The sequence below is a fragment of the Xenopus tropicalis genome, chromosome 6 (assembly GCF_000004195.4).
Source record: "Xenopus tropicalis strain Nigerian chromosome 6, UCB_Xtro_10.0, whole genome shotgun sequence".
Taxonomy (NCBI): Eukaryota; Metazoa; Chordata; class Amphibia; order Anura; family Pipidae; genus Xenopus; species Xenopus tropicalis.
This window is the reverse complement of record NC_030682.2, coordinates 10,340,063-10,361,899: the sequence shown is the minus strand read 5'-3', so window position 1 is coordinate 10,361,899 and position 21,837 is coordinate 10,340,063. Positions and strand designations below refer to the sequence as shown.

The window sequence follows — 21,837 nt, the reverse complement described above, 5'->3', positions numbered from 1 at the left end:
ATCATTTAACCATTAAATAAACCCAATAGGACTGTTCTGCCCCCAATAAGGGGTAATTATATCTTAGTTGGGATCAAGTACAGGTACTGTTTTATTATTACAGAGAAAAGGGAATCATTTAACCATTAAATAAACCCAATAGGACTGTTCTGCCCCCAATAAGGGGTAATTATATCTTAGTTGGGATCAATTACAAGATGCTGTTTTATTATTACAGAGAAAAAGGAAATCAGTTTTAAAATTCTGAATTATTTGATTATAATGGAGTCTATGGGAGACGGGCTTTCCGTAATGGGTTTCCGGATAAGGGATCCCATACCTGTATATGGTTCCTAAATTCATTTTCCACATTAAGGAAAACTATACCCCCAGAACAAATGGTCCATCGTAGTATTCCCTAAACCAACATCCTCCATTGACTGCATTTCAAGGATAGCCTAAAACCAGGGACAACCCCAGTAGCCTTGTCTTTGTTGTTAGAATGCATGTTCTAAAGATGTATTTAGCATGCATGAGAAACCGTACCATAGTCTCTTATGGAGCAGTGTAAGGGCGTGATGTTCCAGATATATCTATAAATGGAATGATGGCTGAGGAACACCTGTCTTTCCGCTATACACCAAGTTCAAATAACAGCCCTAACCCCCAACAGTTCCTAACCCCTCTCATAGAAAATCTTCTGAATATTACTTATCCTTTTTTTTGTTTGTTTGTTTGTTTTTTAATTTACATTATTTATAAAAGAAGCATTAGGAATATACATCATTCTGGTCTAGGTCATCGAGATACTCTAGAAAAAAAAAAAAAAAAGGTGTTTAGGTAACCTCCACAGGGTTAGTTTTAATAAAAGAAAAAAAAAAAAATCAAAATATAAATGTCTATATATTTATATATTTATACAATGAAAATAAAAATTTTCTAGTGGTTTTTTTTTTTTAAGACAGTGATAGTGCTAAAAAAAAAGATTCTGAAGGTTCCGTTTGCGTATTCTAAAGACAACTGACTCTCTGAAGTTGGTCTTTGCTCGTCTACAAAATGATATGACTGAACCCTTGCTGTACACATTCTTACAAGGCCATTTTGGTTTTCCATTACTATTGGTTCTACAGTACTAGGTAGAAATATCCTCCCACCACTCATAAGCCAATTCTGCCATATTCTTCCAACCGAAGACTGGAGGAAAGAACCGAAGAACGTTATGGTGTCCCTTGCTCTGCCACTTGTTGTAGTTTCCGTCGCCAAGTTAACTAGTCTCCAGGTGCCTCTTGGATAGAAAATGGTGTTGTTGCTATAGAAACTAAGAGTTCAAGAAGACCGGCTAGTGTTGGGACAACCCAGGAGATGACCACCATATCTCGGATCTCTACCTGCGTACTTGATTATACCACTGAAATGTTCCAGATCAGCCAACAAAGCCAGTAAGATGTATGAACTTTTTTCCCCCGTATAGAGGCACGTTTAAAACATTGAGTTGCTGTTCCTTCTGCAGTTGTCTCTTATCTTTTGAATCATGAACATTCTATTACTGTGATGGGCTATGGGTTGGCTTAGCCCTGTGAATGTTCTATGGGTTGGCTTAGCCCTGTGAATGTTCTATGTTCTATGGGTTGGCTCAGCCCTGTGAATGTTCTATGGGCTATGGGTTGGCTTAGCCCTGTGAATGTTCTATGGGCTATGGGTTGGCTTAGCCCTGTGAATGTTCTATGGGCTTTGGGTTGGCTTAGCCCTGTGAATGTTCTATGTTCTATGGGTTGGCTTAGCCCTGTGAATGTTGTAATGCTAAAAAACGGTTACGGGTTTGTCGTAACCCTGCTCACTTTGAGTTGGTTACACTCAGAGACACGGAGCAAAGAAGGGATTATAATACGGGCTTACGGCCCAGTGAAACATGCCTACAAACAGCAACACAGTTGGGTTCTCTCTACCCTACAAAGTGCTTATGTCTTAATATATATAGCTTTAGATCCCACAGTCAATCCAACCCTGTTTTTGTTTTCATACGCTGTGATGGTTTCCGCCTGTAGTAATCTCCCAACCTAGAACCGTTGGCTAATCTTTACACGTGTACACCTCCTCCCTTTGTGTGCACTCTTTGCACTCCACATAGCAGCACCATCGAACCTGACACTGGCATGGCCTTGTAACTACATTGCTCTGAGTGTTGTGTCCCCGACCACAGCAAATGCTTTCACAGTTTTTATCTTTGTAACATCTCCTTCCGGAAGTGCCCGGAGAGTACTTGCTCATCCGACAAAAACTTGGCGAGTCGTCAATGTATATTAGATCTGTAGTCCTTGGAATTTGGTCGCTGTGGCCAGCAACTGGCTTTTTGGGTGGAGATATGTCCCCTTCTCCAGTAGCTTCATTAGTAGTGCTCCCTACTTTGAGCGAAGTCTCATATTTTTGCTTCAGTTGTTTCCCAATTTCATGGAAAGGCGACAGCTGTCTCCAACATGTGCGAACTGTACAAGATCCGGAGACTCCGTGGCACTTGCATGTGGTCTTAACTCCAGCCTTGATGACCTAAAAAGTAAAAGACGTATAACGTTAGGGAAGCAAAGTCCAACTTGTGTAATATTATTAGGGATGCACCGAATCCACTATTTGGGGATTTGGCCGAACCTTGAATCCTTCGAGAAAGATTTGGGCGAAGACTGAATCAAATCCAAATCCAAAAAAAAGTTCATCTTCTGTGTTGATAAAAGTCACATTTGGATTGGCCAGGACCATGGATTCGGCCGAGTCCTGCTGAAAAAGGCTGAATCTTGGCCGAATCCCGAACCCAATCCTGATTTCGGTGCATCCCTAAAGATTATTCAATGTCCAGGATACTATACAGAACCTTTTTTTTATTTTTCCAGTCAATTTGTCTAAAAATTATTATTATTTCACTCAAGTTTCTCAGTGCCGTTGTAGCCATATCTTTCTTGGGTATGTTGACGGGTTAAACTTTTCTAATGGATTTCTCATAGCCCTCATGTTGTGCTACTATCCCATTACAAAAACTCAAGGGGAGGCCCACCAAAGTAGGCAAAAGGGGCACATTTACTAATCCACGAACGTCCGAAAAGCGTCCGAATGCGTTTTTTTCGTAATGATCGGTATTTTGCCACTTTTACAAACGCTCAATACGAAAAAGTCGCGACAATTCCCGAAAGTCGTAATGGCTATGAAACAGTCGTGACAATTCACGAAAGTCATAATGGCTATGAAACAGTCGCGACAATTCACGAAATTTGTAATGGCTATGAAAAAGTTGCGACAATTCACGAAAGTCATAGTAGCTATGAAAAAGTCGAGACAATTCATGAAAGTCGTAATGGCTATGAAAAAGTCGAGACAATTCACGAAAGTCATAGTGGCTATGAAAAAGTCACGACAATTCACGAAATTTTAATGGTTATGAAAAAGTCGCGACAATTCACGAAAGTCATAGTGGCTATGAAAAAGTCACGACAATTCGCGCAAGTTGTAACGGCTACGAAAAAGTCGCAAAAAATACGAAAAAGTCGCCAAATGTTGGTTTTCCAATCCAAATTTTTCCCATTCAGATTCGGATTCGTGGATTAGTAAATCAGCCCCATAGGATTAAGAAAAACCTGGATTCGGACGAAAGCGAATCCTTCAAAAGAAGCCTGGATTCCGCCCGAATCCCGAACCGAATTGGATGCATCCCTAGTTTCAAACCATGCTATACTTATATGATGCCTTATAACTGGGACGACTCTGATGTAGATCAAATGTAAAGCAAACACAACACGGGATGTAAGTAAAAGCTTGGCGGCATGATTATTGGAAGTTCTGTGGAACCATAGTGAGTTCACGGAAACATCACCGATTTGTGTACAGACGTTATATTGACATACACCCCTAATGACAGGACAGGCTCGCTGTAGGAAACCCAAAAATGAACTTTAATGAACTCCAAGAGGCCCTCAGCAATGTACCTTTGTCACGCTCGGAAGACCAAGGAAAACGTGAATAAATATTTATTGACAGTTTCCTTATTACTTGGCCGAGAAAATCCTGCAGAAAGTTGGCAACGTTCTATACGGGGCATGGAATTCAGGCTGAGAGAGTTCCAGGTTTTGATTCTGCACAGATCGAGCAGACCCGAGCCAACCATCACACCCCATTCCTGTCACAATCAAGACCATTTTTTTTTCATGAATTCCGATAACACACAGTAGCCCCCCTAAAGGAATTCTAATTTCTAACACATGGATGTTATTTATGGTTCCAAATTATTCCAAAAGGTCCAGGGTTCTGAAACCGCCTGGAACGACCCTTTTTAATGGAGATTTGAAACAAACAAAATAGGACTTAAGGTGGCCATACACGTAACGATCTGTTTGCCTGGCGAGGTCACCAAGCGAGCCGATCTTCTCCCGATATCCCCACCTATGGGTGGGCGATATCGGCGGAATTTAGGCTAGTTTGGTAGTTTGGCCCTGGGGCCAAATGATCGAATTATAACGACTCATACACCATAAGATCTGCTCGTTTGGCGACGTTGCCAAGTGAGCGGATCTTCTCCCGATATCCCCACCTACGGGTGGGCGATCTCGGGAGAATCCAGGGTAATTCGATCGTTTGGCCCTGGGGCCAAACAATTGAATTATAACAGCAGGTATAGGAAAAGTCGGTCGACGCAGTCCCCGATCCCACTAGATTTCCTTACCTGCCCGTTTGAGATCTGGCCGATTTCAGGCCAGATATCGGTTGGGCAGGCCTGTCGGAAGTGCCCATACAGGGGCCAATTAGCTACTATCGGCCCGTGTATGGGGACCTTTAAGGGTGCAGTCGGTTCAGGGACCGCATCAACGAGCAGATGTGGTCCCAGATCCGACTGAATCTTTTATCCTGCCCGATCGATATCTGGCCAATTTCAGGCCACATATCGGTTGGGCAGGCCAGTCGTTTCTGCCCCTACACGGGCAGATAAGCTGCCGAATCGGCCCAAGGGACTCATATTGGCAGCTACAATCAGCCCGTGTATGGCCACCTTTACACGAGAAACAGTACGTAATTATACAGATAAATACACATATATCTAGATGTTTTACTGAATACTGGCATGAATGATTATGAAACCTGTATATCAATATGGTAATATATCCATTAAAAATATCTACTACATTAGACATTTGAGCAAAAAATTGGACTGTTCTACCTAAAAACGATAATGATTTTTTTATGTTAGTTGCATTGACTCTTATTAGCCGAGACGGATGGTTCCTATGTCTGTACCCGCTCTTACTAATGGCTCCACGATTACAAAGAGTGGTGAAAGTTTGTGATCGTGCGGTTTAACAATGAACAATGGTCCCCTAGCCCGTCGCTGGTTAATACTCGGCAAAATCAGTTTAGACACTGTGCAAACATAATCCGCCAATGTGTAACTGGAAGAGCCATCACAGATTCCCATTCATTCCGAACGGGCACTCAGACTCTTCTTGGGACTCCGCCAATGCAAGGGATGGTCCAGAAACTAGAAGAAGTGCAGACAAGCCGCCCGTACAAAGAAAGACACCGGTGTGAGTCTGTGCATGGAAAGCACCCACGTACTAATAAAGGATGAAATTGTGTAACGGGCATGTTGTTATTACATACTCGCTCCGACTGCCTACTCTTACGAACTATGGAGCACATTGGTGAATGTCTCTTGGCTCGCCTACCTACACCTGTAACGCCAGCCTGAAGGCCAATTCAAGGGGTAATTGGGGTAAAAACCACACTTTATGCTCTCTAAATTCTTGGAACTGTGGCTCAGAGGCCAAATGATCCTTATCAGTGTGATTTGGCTGATTTATAGCTAAACTGGGTCAGAATCCACTCATCTGGCAAAGTCTATGGCAGCTATAAACTAACCCTCGGGCTATGAGGTAGTTTGTTTATTTTTATGTTCAGGAGAAACCTGACTTTGGATTTTTTTCTCTCTTCTCCAGGAGAGTGATGGGGCTCGGCCATGATAACATGGTAGCAATTAAACCCCAGCTCTGGTTCCCTCTCGGTGCGGAGGGAGTTTGTGAATGCAGAGGCCGGGGGTGAACTAACCCATAAAAGAAAGCCGAGTATGGAAGGGAACCCAGTAAGTGGAGCAGAGTTAAGGTCCCCATACACAGGCCGATAGTAGCTGCCGATATGGGTCCCTTGTATGGGCACTACCGACAGGCCTGCCCAACCGATATCTGGCCTGAAATCAGCCAGATCTCGATCGGGCAGGTTAGAAAATCTAGTCGGATTGGGGACCACATCGAATGATCGAATTATGCTGGATTCTCCTGATATTGCCCACCCGTAGGTGGGGGATATCGGGAGAAGATCCGCTCGCTTGGTGACATTGCCAAGCGAGCGGATCGGCCCGTGTATGGGGACCTTTACAGATGCCAATGTAGCACAAGATAGAGACGTCTAGAAAGCTGGGCAGCCATAAGTCAAGACAGCAAGTAGTCTCTACACGATACAAGATTTTAGCTTCCGATTCGGGTCCCTTAGACCGATTATCTGCCTGTGTATGGGCAGCCTCAACGGGCCTACCCAACTGAAATCTGGCCTAAAAGCGGGCAGCTCTCGATCGGCAAGTTTGCTTTTCCGTCAGGTCGGGGACAGCATAGGATCATTGATGTGGTCCTTGGTCCGACAGCACATATACCTAATCTATAGTTGGGCATATCGGGAGAAGATCCATTAGTTTGGCGAAAAAGCGGATCTTAAGGTGGCCATCCACGTACCAATTAGGATCTTTCCTGTGATCGTTCTTCCCTCCACTGATGTTCAGGGCTGAAACAATCCCTATTGTTTCTACCTCCTCCTGACGATTCAGTCCTAAACGCAGGTTTTGCTTGGGCACCTTCAACGTCACCCAATCAAAATCTTTTGTCCCGCCCAATCGACAAGATGACCAAGATCCAAAGCTTTTGTGATATTGGTCACCTCGTTGATCCGCCATAAATGCACCGACATTTTGTACGATAATATCGGTGTGTGTATGGCCAGCTTTACAGTGTATGGCCACCTTAATTGGGTTATGAACCCCACTTATATTATCAGAGTAGGGACCATAGGGTTCTGATACCAGTAATGGAGTAATATCAGACTAATACACGAGCTGGGGTGATGCATTGCCCTGTCTCCTTCCTGGAATGACCTGAGCCAGGTTGAAACCGCACGGAATTCCATTGCCCCAAAGGGTCTCCTAACGGCACGGTCCTGCCCCCTCTCACAACAATGCTCTGCATCAAACCCAGGGAGTGTAAGAGAGACGTTCATTCTGCCCGGAACAGCTGCTGACGGGATTACTTTCTGTGCCAAGTAAAATGTTCCTTAGCATTAATGATTTCTAACCATTTCCCATCTCCCAAGTCCGGACAAAGAAAGGAGGGACTTTAACCCTGTAAAACCCTGTTTCCTTACAACAGCCCCCTAAGTTTGCCCATAGCCTGTACAGAGAGATACCATAAAACTATGGCACATAGGGATTCCCCTGTACTAAGCACAATTCAGCAGGAACAGCCCCCTAAGTTTGCCCATAGCCTGTACAGAGAGATACCATAAAACTATGGCACATAGGGATTCCCCTGTACTAAGCACAATTCAGCAGGAACAGCCCCCTAAGTTTGCCCATAGCCTGTACAGAGAGATACCATAAAACTATGGCACATAGGGATTCCCCTGTACTAAGCACAATTCAGCAGGAACAGCCCCCTAAGTTTGCCCATAGCCTGTACAGAGTGATACCATAAAACTATGGCACATAGGGATTCCCCTGTACTAAGCACAATTCAGCAGGAACAGCCCCCTAAGTTTGCTCATAGCCTGTACAGAGTGATACCATAAAACTATGGCACATAGGGATTCCCCTGTACTAAGCACAATTCAGCAGGAACAGACCCTAAGTTTGCTCATAGCCTGTACAGAGAGATACCATAAAACGATGGCACGTAGGGATTCCCCTGTACTAAGCACAATTCAGCAGGAACAGCCCCCTAAGTTTGCTCATAGCCTGTACAGAGAGATACCATAAAACTATGGCACATAGGGATTCCCCTGTACTAAGCACAATTCAGCAGGAACAGCCCCCTAAGTTTGCCCATAGCCTGTACAGAGAGATACCATATAACTATGGCACATAGGGATTCCCCTGTACTAAGCACAATTCAGCAGGAACAGCCCCCTAAGTTTGCTCATAGCCTGTACAGAGTGATACCATAAAACTATGGCACATAGGGATTCCCCTGTACTAAGCACAATTCAGCAGGAACAGCCCCCTAAGTTTGCTCATAGCCTGTACAGAGAGATACCATAAAACTATGGCACATAGGGATTCCCCTGTACTAAGCACAATTCAGCAGGAACAGCCCCCTAAGTTTGCTCATAGCCTGTACAGAGAGATACCATAAAACTATGGCACATAGGGATTCCCCTGTACTAAGCACAATTCAGCAGGAACAGACCCTAAGTTTGCTCATAGCCGGTACAGAGAGATACCATAACACTATGGCACATAGGGATTCCCCTGTACTAAGCACAATTCAGCAGGAACAGACCCTAAGTTTGCTCATAGCCTGTACAGAGAGATACCATAAAACTATGGCACATAGGGATTCCCCTGTACTAAGCACAATTCAGCAGGAACAGCCCCCTAAGTTTGCTCATAGCCTGTACAGAGAGATACCCTAAAACTATGGCACATAGGGATTCCCCTGTACTAAGCACAATTCAGCAGGAACAGCCCCCTAAGTTTGCTCATGGAATATACATAGAGATACCATAAACCTATTGCAGTATGTGTATTCCATTTTACTAAGCACAATTCAGCAATAACAATTGAAGCCTCTTTTTACATTCCAGCCAACCATATCCCTTATCTCAGTTTAATTCCCCAATAACAGGGTAACTGGCCTTGTTTTCAGTTGAACCCATGAAAGGAACAATCCTATCGGACTCGCTCTAAAACACAGAAATGCTTTTGATAAAATTCTGCAAATACAGATACGAGCGACAGCGAAAGAAAAAAGCTCTGGGGATCTAATGCTTCTACAACCAAAGAAAGTATAAAGATAATATTCTGTCAATATTGTACAATATGGAATTGGATTTTCAGCCCCGTATCTTAAGTAAGCAATTACTAGATAAGCGCCGGTACATAGAGTCTATGAATGAGAATGGGGCGTGTCCGCGGGGAGGTGGACAATTGGTTCCCACCGTATAGCAGCCAATCAGTGACCGTTCCAGATCATATGCCATAACATTCCGCCTAATCCTAGAAAATTCAATCTGGCTAAGGGCAATGGCTGGAGAAGAGGTTCAAGTTATCATTTACTGTATAAAGATCCCGTAGAGAAGCACAAGAGTACAAGAGCGCCCCCTTGTCTGTGTCCTGAAGAAGAACCAATTTTTGAGACTCGGACCCGTATTATTTCCCACTACCCAACCTTCAAGTGCCTTATCCGCAACCCGATCCATAACAAAAATGGGGTTCTGTTGCTGCAAACTGGGAATGACATCATCAGAAGTGGGTGGGGCATAAAAAAGGAGTCAAATATAGATAATATAGGCAATATAATATAAGATAAGAACTATCGATAAGACCCACAACCCAACCTACAGACCCACGTCCCACCGAACCCGCATCTACCTGCAACCCACTTGCCTTGTGGGTACCCAACCCGCTGTAGGACTCTACTGACCAGTATTAGAATTGCCTATCAGGGTCAACAGAACCAGTGTTACCCGATTGCTAGGGGTTAAGGTTGAAATCAGAATGAAAGCAAAGGAGTAAAAGGATCCGAAACAGCAAACAGCAAAGGAGTAAAGGATCCGAAAAGCAAACTGTGCAATAAAACATAAGGATAACAATAAAATAAAGCCTTATAATCCTGTTTTTTGGGGGTTGCCTGGGTCAGTGACCCCCCAAACAACACTCTTTTGAGTTGCAGGTTGAAAATAAGCCTAAGAAAATAATTTAAAAAAATAAATAAATACTAAAGACGCAGAGAACAGATCCAGCTATAACGTACAAAATAATGTAGCCCTCTCTACTTCTTGTGTAGGTTATGGTCTCAGTACAAGTTGCCCCAGGGACTGGTCCGATTGCCATCTTGGAGTCAGGAAGGAATTTTTTCCCCTCTGGGGCAAATTAGAGAGGCTTCAGATGGGGTTTTGCCTTCCTCTGGATCAACTGGCAGTTAGGCAGGTTATGTATAGGCATTATGGTTGAACGTGATGGACCTGTGTCTTTTTTCAACCTAACTTACTATGTTACTATGTTACTTACTATGTTACTTACTATGTTACTATGTTACTTACTATGTTACTATGTTACTTACTATGTTACTTACTATGTTACTATGTTTTACTATGTTACTTACTATGTTACTATGATACTATGTTACTTACTATGTTACTATGGTACTTACTATGTTACTATGGTACTTACTATGTTACTATGTTACTTACTATGTTACTGTGTTACTTACTATGTTACTTACTATGTTACTATGTTACTTACTATGTTACTTACTATGTTACTATGGTACTTACTATGTTACTGTGTTACTTACTATGTTACTATGTTACTTACTATGTTACTTACTATGTTACTTACTATGTTACTATGATACTATGTTACTTACTATGTTACTATGGTACTTACTATGTTACTATATTACTTACTATGTTACTGTGTTACTTACTATGTTACTTACTATGTTACTATGTTACTTACTATGTTACTGTGTTACTTACTATGTTACTTACTATGTTACTATGTTACTTACTATGTTACTATGTTACTTACTATGTTACTTACTATATTACTATGTTACTTACTATGTTACTTACTATGTTACTAACTATGTTACTATGTTACTTACTATGTTACTTACTATGTTACTATGTTACTATGTTACTTACTATGTTACTTACTATGTTACTATGTTACTTACTATGTTACTTACTATGTTACTATGTTACTTACTATGTTACTTACTATGTTACTTACTATGTTACTTACTATGTTACTATGTTACTTACTATGTTACTTACTATGTTACTTACTATGTTACTATGTTTATTGGCAGAATTTTGTACGCAATCTGTATAGTCAATAAAGAAACCCATTTACCGTACCTATGTTGGCGCATTACAATATTATTATTAACACATATTTAGAAAGATGAATTTCCCCTTTATTTTCAGATTAGCGGGGCAGTTAAGGGCAAATACAAACAACATACAACTCCAAGTAACAGCTTTTTAAACAACGTCGGATCAGATGGATTTAATCGTCACTTTAACGTCGTCTGCTCTAAAAAAATCAGCTGTTTGGGGGTTTCTTGGGCAGAATGTTAGCAACCGGCTCCCTCCCTTGTTATTAGGCTGCTCGGTACAATACAAAAAAAACATGAACAAATCTTACATTCTCCCACATACCAACTCTGCAGAGCGGTTCCTTCAGACAAGGGGGGGGGGACTGGCGGGGGTTAAATAATACATTTTGGAGATGGTACAATGCCATACTGGGTAACCGCATACCCTCTCCTAGTGTCCCACACACTCATAGGACATGCTTGAGCAGCTAGGGCCGGCCCTGGGGGAATGGAGGAACGTAGCAACCCTCCTGAATGTGCTCTGAGACTCAGGCCTAATGATAGTCTGCTGAGAAACACCGACAAATTTAATTAAGACATCTCCTACTCTAGCAGAGTGGAACGCACATAAGCAGGTTAACTGGTTAGTGGCTGGGAGGAATTTGGGGTTTTAAAGAAGTGACTTACTAATCCAACATAGTGTGTCCATCACAATAGCCTCTGGGAAGAGACTGGGGCTGTGGGATAGCAGGTATAGTAGGGAGAGATGGTGCCTATAGTAGCAGTGGGGGGATAATAGCCTCTGGGAAGGGACTGGGGCTGTGGGATAGCAGGTATAGTAGGGAGAGATGGTGCCTATAGTAGCAGTGGGGGGATAATAGCCTCTGGGAAGGGACTGGGGCTGTGGGATAGCAGGTATAGTAGGGAGAGATGGTGCCTATAGTAGCAGTGGGGGGATAATAAGCCTCTGGGGAGGGACTGGGGCTGTGGGATAGCAGGTATAGTAGGGAGAGATGGTGCCTATAGTAGCAGTGGGGGGATAATAGCCTCTGGGAAGGGACTGGGGCTGTGGGATAGCAGGTATAGTAGGGAGAGATGGTGCCTATAGTAGCAGTGGGATAATAGCCTCTGGGAAGGGACTGGGGCTGTGGGATAGCAGGTATAGTAGGGAGAGATGGTGCCTATAGTAGCAGTGGGGGGATAATAGCCTCTGGGAAGGGACTGGGGCTGTGGGATAGCAGGTATAGTAGGGAGAGATGGTGCCTATAGTAGCAGTGGGGGGATAATAGCCTCTGGGAAGGGACTGGGGCTGTGGGATAGCAGGTATAGTAGGGAGAGATGGTGCCTATAGTAGCAGTGGGGGGATAATAGCCTCTGGGAAGGGACTGGAGCTGTGGGATAGCAGGTATAGCAGGGAGAGATGGTGCCTATAGTAGCATTGGGGGGATAATAGCCTCTGGGGTAATAGAGGGTTGAAAAATATGCAGTTCTCTCACCCACTGAATGTTAAACCTTAACTGTAAGTTGGACTTGGGATACAGGCTTATAGAATAGATAAGGACTTGCCGTATGTAAGGGGTATAACCTTTCCAAAATGAGGTTGTTACTCCCAGTAGTAGCCAGGGGTGTATGTGGCAATAGGGTGGAACCTTTATTTAATAAAGTGGTTTATTCAAAACTCCGGCGCATCAATAAGAGGAGTCTGAAGTGACTCTCAGCCTAATTAGCTCATACTCAGACAATGTCGCCCTTTCATTAGCTGCTGAGCTCATAGGGAAAGCACTTGGGGAGACACAATAGGCTCAGCGGCTGATGCTCTCATTATCAGTGACTCGGCCGCACAGATTCCCTGACTAATTAGGGGCCATTTGGCTCGTTAATCATGGCAATGATGACTCCCGTATTGTATGATAATGACGGCCAGAGCGTATGGGGGGCTCGCTGCCAAGCTGCTGGGACTCAGTATCAGTAAAGCGCTCAGTATGTGCCAAAAAGGGAAAAAATTATCTACAGTATTCAGTGCCAATGGGCCCCCACATATTCCCAGAGCTCCGGGCTGTAAGGTATGTCTCATTCCCAGGCTGCTATTAATAATAATAATATATACATGTATCCCACAAACATTGGGCCAGCAGGACACTGGGAAAAAAAACGGTGGGCCGCGCCGGGCCAGACCTGCTGCCTATGCTCCCCCCTCATCCAGTCGCAGCAAAGTATAGAGTAAGGATACACCGAATCCAGGATTCAGTTCGGTATTCGGCCAGGATTCGGCTATTTTTGGCAGAGTTCGGTTTCGGCCGAATCCACGGTCCTGGCCGAACCGAATGTTAGGGGGAAAAAAATTTCCTGCATATGCCAATTAGGATTCGGTTTGGTGCTCGGCCGAATCCTTCATGGTGGATTTGGGGGTTTGGTGCATCCCTAGTATAAAGTACCTACATGGGGGGGGGGGGGGGGGGGGGGTGAGGGGCAGGTGTTGGGTAAGTGGGCAGGGGACCCTGGGGTAGCTGCCCTGGTGAAAGGGGGTGGTTCTAGGGTTGGCAAGACCCCCTCTATCTATCTATTTATCTATCTTTTATCTAACTATCTATCTGTCTTTTATCTGTTTATCTTTTATCTGTCTATCTTTTATCTGTCTATCTTTTATCTGTCTACCTTTTATCTGTCTATCTTCTATCTGTCTGTCTATCTGTCTGTCTATCTGTCTGTCTGTCTGTCTGTCCGTCTATCTGTCCGTCTGTCTGTCTATCTATCTTTCATCTATCTGTCTGTCTGTCTATCTATCTATCTTTCATCTATCTGTCTGTCTATCTATCTATCTATCTATCTATCTATCTGTCTATATCTATCTATTGATCTATCTGTCTGTCTATCTATCTATCTATCTATCTATCTATCTATCTATCTATCTATCTGTCTATATCTATCTATTGATCTATCTGTCTGTCTGTCTATCTATCTGTCTGTCTGTGTATCTATCTAGTAGATAATGTATGTTGTCAGGCACTCAGTACTGACCGCACTGGGGTAAATGACTGTAAGAATGTTAATATTTAGGATAAATCCAAGGTGTTTGTGCCACGGTCCCTCGCCTCCATCAGTTTATAGTACCCCCAAATCTGACTCCAGGTACCCCAAATCCAGCGGGGCAGCCCCCAGAATGGCAGGAATGATGCAGAAGAGCCTCACCTTAATCCCCACATTGGTATTGTGTAAATCCACTCTCGCCCGCAGATCCTTGCTGGACTTATTCGCCAGAAACTCCTTGACGAATTTGTTGCTGTACTTGAGGTTGTCTCCACAGCCCCCCCACTGCCAGGCCTCTCTGTTCTCCAGGTCCGGAGCTTCGTCACACGTGCAGCGTTCCATGCGACCTGCGCTGCATGCCTTGGCCATCGCATGGGTCAGTCCTGCTGAGGAGATGGCGTAAAGGAATGCGGTTTCCTTAAACCCTGCAAATCAAATGAAAACATGAATACCCAAAATAATCTATACTATTATATACAGGTATAGGGTCTATTATCCAAACGAAGGAACGGCTGCCCCCGGGGCTACACAGCGGGGTATTTATATAAACTATAGTAGGGTTTCTGTAGCAAACACCCCAGCTGTACCAGTGCAGGAATGGCTGCCCCCGGGGCTACACAGCAGGGTATTTATATAAACTATAGTAGGGTTTCTGTAGCAAACACCCCAGCTGTACCAGTGCAGGAATGGCTGCCCCCGGGGCTACACAGCGGGGTATTTATATAAACTATAGTAGGGTTTCTGTAGCAAACACCCCAGCTGTACCAGTGCAGGAATGGCTGCCCCCGGGGCTACACAGCGGGGTATTTATATAAACTATAGTAGGGTTTCTGTAGCAAACACCCCAGCTGTACCAGTGCAGGAATGGCTGCCCCCGGGGCTACACAGCGGGGTATTTATATAAACTATAGTAGGGTTTCTGTAGCAAACACCCCAGCTGTACCAGTGCAGGAATGGCTGCCCCCGGGGCTACACAGCGGGGTATTTATATAAACTATAGTAGGGTTTCTGTAGCAAACACCCCAGCTGTACCGGCGCAGGAATGGCTGCCCCCGGGGCTACACAGCGGGGTATTTATATAAACTATAGTAGGGTTTCTGTAGCAAACACCCCAGCTGTACCAGTGCAGGAACAGCTGCCCCCGGGGCTACACAGTGGGGTATTTATATAAACTATAGTAGGGTTTCTGTAGCAAACACCCCAGCTGTACCAGTGCAGGAATGGCTGCCCCCGGGGCTACACAGCGGGGTATTTATATAAACTATAGTAGGGTTTCTGTAGCAAACACCCCAGCTGTACCAGTGCAGGAATGGCTGCCCCCGGGGCTACACAGCGGGGTATTTATATAAACTATAGTAGGGTTTCTGTAGCAAACACCCCAGCTGTACCAGTGCAGGAATGGCTGCCCCCGGGGCTACACAGCGGGGTATTTATATAAACTATAGTAGGGTTTCTGTAGCAAACACCCCAGCTGTACCAGTGCAGGAATGGCTGCCCCCGGGGCTACACAGCGGGGTATTTATATAAACTATAGTAGGGTTTCTGTAGCAAACACCCCAGCTGTACCAGTGCAGGAATGGCTGCCCCCGGGGCTACACAGCAGGGTATTTATATAAACTATAGTAGGGTTTCTGTAGCAAACACCCCAGCTGTACCAGTGCAGGAATGGCTGCCCCCGGGGCTACACAGAGGGGTATTTATATAAACTATAGTAGGGTTTCTGTAGCAAACACACAACTTTTTACCATTGCAGGCTAACAGTACTTTGTTTTTTAATAACTTTTAAACACTTTTATTTTTTTGTGTTACTGTTCCTTTAAGAGTCAAACCTAAAAGAGCAGAAAACATTTAAAATATCAAATGAATGTATACTGGAATGCTGGTTAGAATTACATATACACTAGGCAGCATTTTGGGGTTTACATCCCCTTTAGGGGTCAGCCCTAGAACAACAAAGGCAGGCTGAAGATGACTGGTGTAGCCTAAGCAGGGGTAGAAGAAACCGACACTTCTGACTGGTGGAAAAACAAACAGAGGGTGTAAGGCACTAAGTGGCAAGTCTCCTTAAAGTAAACAGGGTTCGGTATTAGAACGCAGGCCTCGCTTTTGCTTAAATCTCTTTTCTCTTACAGGAAACCCTCACATGTTTAACATACTGAGGGGAGATGGAAACAATTATGGCTGCTCGTGTCAATCTCATCCTGTCATTTTTCTGGGTGTATTCTGGCAGATGTAGGGAAATAATCCCAAATATTTATAGGCTTCACAAGTCGGCCCTTCCCAATCCCACGCGAAGGCCGCGGTAACCCTGGGCAAGGATTTTGCACCAATAATGTAACTCCATGGGCGCCGAAGCATTCAGGAAAGGCTTTGCCAGAGAGGCTAAAGGGGGACATTAGTCCAATCGGGAGGTTTGGTGACCTCGATCCTCTCCCAATTGGGCTAATTCGATCTTTTGGCGGGCATAGGCGCCGTCGGATCAGGGCCCAGATCAACTGGCCAAGGTGGTCTCCAAACCGATGGAAAATCAAACCTGCCCCATGGACGCTGAAGCATTCAGGAAAGGGACATCTGACTTTGCCAAAGAGGCTAAAGGTGGCCATTAGCCCAATCGGGAGAAGATCTGCTCGTTTGGTGCTATCTATTGGCCATATGGCCCAATGCCACACAAAGGCCAAGGTATGTTAAATGGTAACCCTACGCAAATACTTTCAATTAAAAATGGTTACCCAATCATTACCAAATACTTTGCACCAATAATGTGGCTCCATGGGCGCCGAAGCATTCAGGAAAGGGAGATCTGACTTTGCCAGAGAGGCTAAAGGAGGCCATTAGCCCAATCAGGAGAAGATCCGCTCGTTTGGCACTATCTTTTGGCCCTATGGCCCAATGCCACACAAAGGCCAAGGTATGTTAAATGGTAACCCTACGCAAATACTTTCAATTAAAAATGGCTACCCAATCATTACCAAATACTTTGCACCAATAATGTAGCTCCATGGGCGCCGAAGCATTCAGGAAAGGGAGATCTGACTTTGCCAGAGAGGCTAAAGGAGGCCATTAGCGCGATCGGGAGAAGATCCGCTCGTTTGGCGCTATCTTTTGGCCCTATCGCCCAATGCCAAACAAAGGCCAAGGTATGTTAAAAGGTAACCCTGCCCAAATGAGAAATGGTTACCCAATCATTACCAAATCATTCACACCAATAATGTAATGTAACTTCATAGATGCCAAAGGAAAGGGAGATCTGACTGTGCCAGAGAGGCTAAAGGTGGCCATTAGCCCAATCGGGAGAAGATCCGCTCGTTTAGCGACCTCACCAAACGAGTGGATCTTCTCCCAATTGGGCTAATTCAATCTTGTGGCCCAATGCCACACAAAGGCCATGGTCTGTTAAATGGTAACCCTGCCCAAATACTTTCAATTAAAAATGGTTACCCAATCATTACCAAATCATTCACACCCATAATGTTACTCCATGGATGCCGAAGCATTCAGGAAAGGGAGATCTGACTGTGCCAGAGAGGCTAAAGGAGGCCATTAGCCCAATCGGGAGAAGATCCGCTCGTTTGGTGACAATTGGGCTAATTCAATCTTTTGGCAGGCATAGGCGCCATCGTATCAGGGACCAGATCAACGAGCCAATGTGGTAATTAGCCCAATAGGGAAAAGATATGCTCGTTTGGCGACCTCGCCAAACAAGCAGATCTTCTCCCAACTGGCCTAATTCGATCTTTTGGCGGGCATAGGCACCGTCGGATCAACGAGCCAATGTGGTCCCCAAACCGATGGAAAATCAAACCTGCCTGACCGATTTCTGGTCAATTTTAGGCCGGATATCAGTCAGGTAGGCCCCTCAGTGGTGCCCGTACATGGGCAGATAAGCTGCAGAAGTGTGGGGTCGCTATTCCTTGTCTTGTATCAGAATAGTCATTTGCAATATTTCACAATATGATTGGTGCTGGAGGCACAGCACCCACTTTATCAGGACCCGATGCAGACCCTGTGCCGAACATACACACACGGTGCCAGGAGTAAGGATCCCCCTGATGGGTAGAAGGGGACTCAGAGTTTTCACAAATACTTTATTTTATGTTAATCAGGCTCCATCCAGGTGGTCTGGAACAGTCAGCGAAAAATCTCACTCCAGCTAAACATTAAACTAAGTTAAATATATAAACATATAATTGAGCCACATTGCTTCACATCTCTGAATTCCAAGCCACGACCATTTAACCACTGCTTCCCCGTGTCAGAGACGATATCAAGGCGTGAGGGAAATGATGCTGCCCCCCATTTTATTGTCCTTTTGTAGAATTTACCAATTTGGAGAGAGTTGGTGTATTCTGTGTGAAAGAAGAGGCCTCCAAGGCCCTCAAAATGTGACATTTCCACCTCTATCAAAGGAACAGTCACTGTAAAATGTGAAGCGGAAATCTCTAACTCACTTTGCACAATTTGTGGCAATGCAATAATAAACTGCCCCCATGAATTCTCCATGCCATATGGGCAATTCAACAATCCTTGGTTGATGCATGTTTTTTGATTGTAGAGGAGAGAGACTTCCATAGTTGGGGTATAAGAAATGGAAAAAGGAATGAAGAAAGGAAGGATAAAATTAAAGTAGGGAGAGAGACGTTGGAGAAAGGGAGGAGCTGCAGGAAAGAGGGTTGCTGAAAGCATGGTGGGGGCCAAAGAATGCGAGGGAGGGGATCCAGAAGAAATTATGAGGAGCAGAAGGATAAGCGCTGAAGCACCTTCAAGGGAGGGAGAGATGGAGGAAGGAGAAGCTTAAGAAAGGGATAGGGAGGCTAGAGGCAAAGGATGAAGAGCTGGAGAAAAGGAGGGAAAGCAGGAAGAAGGAAGGGGAATATGGAGGATGGATGGGAAATCTGGAAGAAGTCAAAGAAAGAAGAAGACAAAGGTGAAGAATAGGAGTAATGGGGGTAGGAAGAAGGGAGTAGGGGCTGAACAAAGGAGGAAGAATATCTGGAGGAAGGGAGTGGAGTTTGGAGGAAAGGATGAAGATTTAGAGAAAAGGGGGTGCACTGGAGGAAGGGCAGGGGTGGTGGTGGAAGTATGGGGGATCTGGAGAGAGGGAGGGGAACCTGGAGGATGGGAGGGAAGACTGGAGGAAATGATGAAAGCTCAAGTAATGGAGGGTGAGTAGAAGGAAGGTTACGGGATCTGAGGAAGGGAGGAAGAGATGCAGGAAGGATGGGGGATCTGGAAGATGGGAGGGAAACCTGGAGGATGGGAGGGACGCCTGTAGGAAATGATGAAAGCTCAAGTAATGGAGGGTCAGTAGGAGGAAGGTTACTGGATCTGAGGAAGGGAGGAAGAGATGCAGGAAGGATGGGGGATCTGGGAGAAGGGAGGGGAACCTGGAGGATGGGAGGGAAGCCTGTAGGAAATGATGAAAGCTCAAGTAATGGAGGGTCAGTAGTCCTGACTTCAGCCAATACGTAGAGGATCCATGAATATCTGGTTATGGGGTCTTTCATGTTTGGTAGATGTATGAGTCAACAAGAATAAGTTACCCCATATTCTACACATAAGTAGAAGCGCACACATATATACGTTGGTTTTATTGGCGTAAATACAGGAAACCTGCCCCAAATGTTGAAGAGGCCTTTCTAAACCTCAAGTTACATAGTGCCAGGTAAGTCAGAGTCTCCAGGAGTCTAGAATATTCTAGGGGGGCGAGGCATTGCAAAACAATGAACAATCCCCCTCACTCTGCGGTGACGGCAGTTGAAATGAAGTGCAGACTGCGTAGATAAAGGCAGGGTTCAATGAGCCCGACATCTTTCAGTGGTACCATAAATCTCCGTAACCGCAGATCCGAGACTGTTTGGGAGAAGTCCCTTCAACTCCCTCCAATAAATCATGTCCAATTCAAAACAAATACTTTTATTTTTGTTTGTACGTGAGCCGTCAAATCCAGAATATAAAAAAGATATTGCCTTGAAAGATCCATTTGTTAAAGGATAAGTAAGCCTTTTACTTGCCCTCCTTCTCTCTCTGGACTATGAAGACCTCAAGAGGTGCCTACTGTGCTTGCCTGATTGATTTCCATTAGAGCAGAGGCAGTGAGCATGCCCAGCAGACACCTCTTTGAGGTCTTTATATTCAGAGAGAGAAGGAGGGCTCAGAAAGTACAAGGGGCGGAGCTTAATTCTAAACAAGGAAGTAACTAAAACAGCTACAGCTGAACTGGCTGTAATAGAGAAATGAAATCAATCTGAATGCAGGGGGAAACATGTTATTCTGGGGGCTGTTTAGAGAATGTGTGTTCCATATAGTTCCGCTTACCACTGCTGCCTTCCTGCTTCCTCCTATTCCAGATTTACCTAGGCCCTGCCTCCCTCCCTCTAGTCCTTTTCTAATATGTTAGTTGAGCAACAGTACAGTCTTGGAATTTACAATCACAGCAAGCAGGCAGCCACCATTTTTTTTTTCCTAAGGCAAATTTTGTAAAACAAAACTTTGTGTATTTGCCATTTAGGTGACATCTAGGAAGTTCTGAATGGAAAGTGAAAGTAAGGTAATTAAAAATCTGAGCTGTCAATCATATACTGCCTCCTCTGCCTCTATGCCTCAGGGGTAGTTCACCTTCCAGTTAACTTTTACTATATTATAGAACAGCCAGTTCTAAGCAACTTTTCAATTGGTCTTCATTATTTATTTGTGATTTATTTGAATTATTTCTTCATTTATCTTGCAGCTTTCAAATGGGGGTGACTGACCCCGGCAGCCAGAAAACTATTGTTGTATGAGGCTACAATTTTATCGTTACTTTTCATAACTTGTTTTTTCTATCCTATTTATATACCGTTCCCTGGTCACTAAGGTAATTTGGACCTTAGCAACCAGATAGCTGCTAGTGACTGACCCCGGCATCCAGAAAACTATTGTTGTATGAGGCTACAATTTTATCGTTACTTTTCATAACTTGTTTTTTCTATCCTATTTATATACCGCTCCCTGGTCACTAAGGTAATTTGGACCTTAGCAACCAGATAGCTGCTGAAACCCCAAACTGGAGAGCCGGTTAACAAAAATTGAAATAATTAAAAAAAAACTACAAATAATGAAAAATGAAGACCAATTGCAAACTGCCTCAGAATAGCACTTTTTATACCATACTAAAAGGTGGGAGACAGGTCCCCTTTAACACAGTGGGGCTCATTTATCAACACTGGGCAAATTTGCTCATGGGCAGTAACCCATAGCAACCAATCAGTGGTTGGCTTTTTTCAGCCAGCTGCATATTGAACAATGAATGCAACAATTTCATAGGTTGCCATTAGTTACTGCCCAAGGGCAAATTTGCCCAGTGTTGATAAATGACCCCCAGTATGTTGAGTAATGTAAATTGGATAGTTTCTCAGAAGAAATATATATTTGTGAGGTTTATATCCCCTTTTATTTTGTACAAATACAAATCCCTGGTATGTACGTGTAAGGGGGATACTTACGTTTCTACTAATCACGTATCAAAATTATTTTTTGGAAATTGGAACTATGATGTTTTTGTAAAGGCAGGAGTACTTTCCCACCGCTGCTCAGATGGGTTTAGCCGCCGCCCATTCCTTGGCCGGCCAACTCTCCCAAGTGCCAGTGACATTGTGGCTAATGGCGGAGCGACAGCTGTCTCCGTAGCGCAGCACCTGATTGCACAAGATATTTAGTAGCAAGATAATGAAGTCAATGC

General features: G+C 44.3%; 1 protein-coding gene across 2 annotated transcripts in view; it reads right to left on the bottom strand.

Annotated features, from left to right (window-relative positions):
* Positions 1-303: 303 nt before the first annotated feature.
* Positions 304-21,837, bottom strand: part of wnt9a (wingless-type MMTV integration site family member 9A) — a 90,382-nt gene continuing 68,848 nt past the window's right edge. For both annotated transcript variants that reach the window (XM_031904199.1, XM_031904200.1), the window contains 2 exons: positions 14,283-14,545; positions 304-2,523 (listed from right to left, as the gene is read on the bottom strand). In XM_031904199.1, coding sequence (XP_031760059.1) covers positions 2,050-2,523; positions 14,283-14,545 — 737 coding nt within the window. In that variant the 3' untranslated portion in view covers positions 304-2,049. The remainder of the gene's footprint in view (positions 2,524-14,282; positions 14,546-21,837) is intronic.